Source organism: Cucurbita maxima, unplaced genomic scaffold (assembly GCF_002738345.1).
Source record: "Cucurbita maxima cultivar Rimu unplaced genomic scaffold, Cmax_1.0 Cma_Scf00052, whole genome shotgun sequence".
NCBI classification, from domain to species: domain Eukaryota; kingdom Viridiplantae; phylum Streptophyta; class Magnoliopsida; order Cucurbitales; family Cucurbitaceae; genus Cucurbita; species Cucurbita maxima.
In genome coordinates, this window is record NW_019272068.1 from 66,603 (window position 1) to 69,598 (window position 2,996).

The 2,996-nt window shown below is 38.6% G+C and overlaps 1 protein-coding gene across 1 annotated transcript; it reads right to left on the minus strand.

Annotated features, from left to right (window-relative positions):
* Positions 1-2,790, minus strand: LOC111471447 (60S ribosomal protein L3-like). Its single transcript, XM_023117174.1, has 6 exons — positions 2,711-2,790; positions 2,089-2,183; positions 1,745-1,855; positions 1,315-1,619; positions 550-959; positions 1-458 (listed from the first exon to the last, which is right to left on the minus strand). Exons 2-6 carry the CDS (start codon positions 2,171-2,173, stop codon positions 200-202), a joined length of 1,170 nt encoding a protein of 389 aa, XP_022972942.1. The 5' UTR covers positions 2,174-2,183; positions 2,711-2,790; the 3' UTR covers positions 1-199.
* Positions 2,791-2,996: the final 206 nt, after the last annotated feature.

Here is a 2,996-nt window from a genome sequence, read left to right on the forward strand (position 1 = left end):
TAACAAGAACAATAATAAATGAAATTTCAACACGGTAGCAAGAGAAATCATGTTCGATTACTAGCAAGCTATAGTTCAAAATTTAAGTTTCAGTAACAAAACACCTCAGCTACTCGAAATCCTTAAACAACAGAAATAAAGAACAAAAATTCACGGACAATATAAAATGACCAGAACCAGGATGGAAGATATAATAAACTTAGGCCTTGACACGACCATAGAACTTCTGTTTCTCCAGGGTAGTCTGGAAACGTCCATGACCAAACTTGGAGGATGTATCAATGAACTTAAGTTTGATCTCTTCAAGAGCCACACGGGAAGTTTGTTTGAGAAGAGATTGACGAAGGGTAATCACCCTCTTCTTGGGTCCAACACAGCCTCCCTTGATCATCAAGTAATCACTCTTAACAATACCGTAGTGAGGGAACCCACCCATTGGAGTAATTTCCTTCTCAGTCCTGTTTCAAACACAATACAGCGGATAAGAGACCACATTTTTAGATGGGTGATACAATTTTAAATTAAAATTTGGACTTCACTAGATTTAACCTGTCAAATTCAGTGATAGCGGTATGTGTTTCCTGTCCTGTCTTTCCAACTCTGTAGATCTTTTTGTTCATTTCAGTTCGGTGGTGATATCCATTCTGACCAGCCCTGGCAACAGTGAACGACACTCTAGCAGGATGCCAAGCACCGATACAAGCCACCTTCCTAAGACCCCTGTGAGTCTTACGGGGCAAACGGGTAACACCCCAACGAGTGACAACACCTTCATAACCTTTACCCTTGGTCACACCGATAAGGTCAATCATCTCATCCTTCTGGAATACAGCTTCTACTGGAACTTGCTTCTCAAAGAACCCATATGCATAGTCCACCTTCTGAGCAATTGTACCACCATTGACCTGGATCTCCATCATGTGTGCTTTCTTTTGCTTCAATCCCTTCATCTTGGTAATCTACAAAACAAGGAATTCCAATTAACATTGATAAATAAGTAGTAATAAACCCTAAAACATCACAAAGTACAGTCAGTTGCAATTGATAAATAAAATTAGAACAAAAGGAGCAAACAGGTTCATTTACAAAGGCAAGAGAAATAGTTCATCAATAGTCTGAAAATTCAACGGAAATCAGGTGCCCATGAGCAGAACAACTATTTGAGTTAACCAACAAATTCAAAAACATAAGAATTGATATTTACCAACAATGGAAGAAAATAAATGAACATACTGACTCTAAAAATATTGACTTTTTGTTTCATTAACGTACATAAATACAGCATAATAGCTCTTTTCACTTCCATGACATTACCTGAGTATGAGCCAAGACACGGATCACAGATGCATATTTCTTAAGCTTCTCAAGCTTCTCCTGGATGCTCTTCTTTCCCTCATCAGTTTCATATTGCTTCGAGTATTTAGTGAAAGCCTTCTTCTTTGACTTGCACCAGTTCTTATAGAATCTCCTCCTTAATTCCTCACTCAAATGCTGTGCCCATACAGTGCCCAGAGTGCGGAGACCGCGTGGGGTCTTCACATATCCAACAACACCAACAATTACCATTGGAGGAGTCTCAATGATGGTCACAGGCTCACATGTTTCCTTCTTGTGAAGTTCTACAGAGTAAATACAGAAAACAAGCCCAAAGTAAGACCTTGATGTAACCTTAACACGAGTTACTGAAATTCATGCAAAGAGGGAACTACTCTCAATAGATTAGTAAATTCAAAGCAATACATACTAGATCCTGGCTTCTCGACCTCTCTGACAATGTGTGTCATTCCAGCCTTGTAACCCAAAAAGGCAGTCAACCTGCATGGCTTGCTGGCATCATCCTTGGGAAAAGCCTTCACTGCAGGTTGGAAAACAAAACACAGTAAACTCAGCTATGGATAACAAATAGAATACTGAAACAAAACAACACAAATGTTGAGTAATTCTCAACACAAATGACCGATGAGATATGGAAAAACTAGACAGAACAAAGCGCTAATGGGTGGTTATATGGCTCATTAGTTGTTCTTACCAAGAGATATTTATGTTCACTAAGAATGTTATAACCTAGTCAAAACCCAATAATAATACCTTTTCCGCGGTGACGAGCTGCTCTTTTCCTTGGAAGAAATCCAAGGGAGCCGTGCCTTGGGTGCTCAAATTTCCTGTGAGACATTCTCTTCTTCCTTCACATAAGAAACAACCATTTAATGAATAATCCGAATTATATTTCATCAACGACAAACAATATGTAAAAACCACCGGTTAAAATCCTAAACAAACAGGAACAATTACTTCAAAACAATCCAAAGTAAATTTATTGTAAGCTGAAAACGAAATAGAAGTTAAAACCAGCGCTTAAAATCCAAAGGGTAACAAAGTCGCCATATTCAGAAAAAGAAATAAAAAAACTTAATAGCACGAAATAATATAAATATAGATTGTTCAGAAAAGGAACATAGATGAGTCCTTGACACCTTGACAGAATCAAAATTTGAAAATGGCTAGAAACAAAGAGACGTGTTCTTCACATAAATAAACAAATAACTTCAATCTCACAAAAACCCAGATACGAGAGAATCAGAGGACGCCATAGAACAAAGTCCAAACTAGTTCATTATAACAAATCTCCGAAGCAAAGACAGTAATTAGGGTTGAAGGAGAGAAACAAAGAGCGAAGAAGAAGGGGAAGACCGAAGGAAGGAACCCGTACCCCAACTGGTGCTCCAACTGCGGCTACTGCAACTGCACTAGGCGGATGAGAAACCCTAGATATTGTAATATATAGATAACAAAATTTGTGACCAGCCCCACAACTCAGCTTTAAAAAGTTTGTTGGGCCTATTTAGCAAAATAATCTTTAATGGGCTGAAATGGCGGCCCATTATAAAAGCCCACCTGAACCGTGATTTTAGGGCACGGCGAATATAAAAGGACTTGACTCCAAGCGTTGTCCGTAGAATTGATATTGTTTTAGGGTTAGGTTTTAGAGTTTTGGG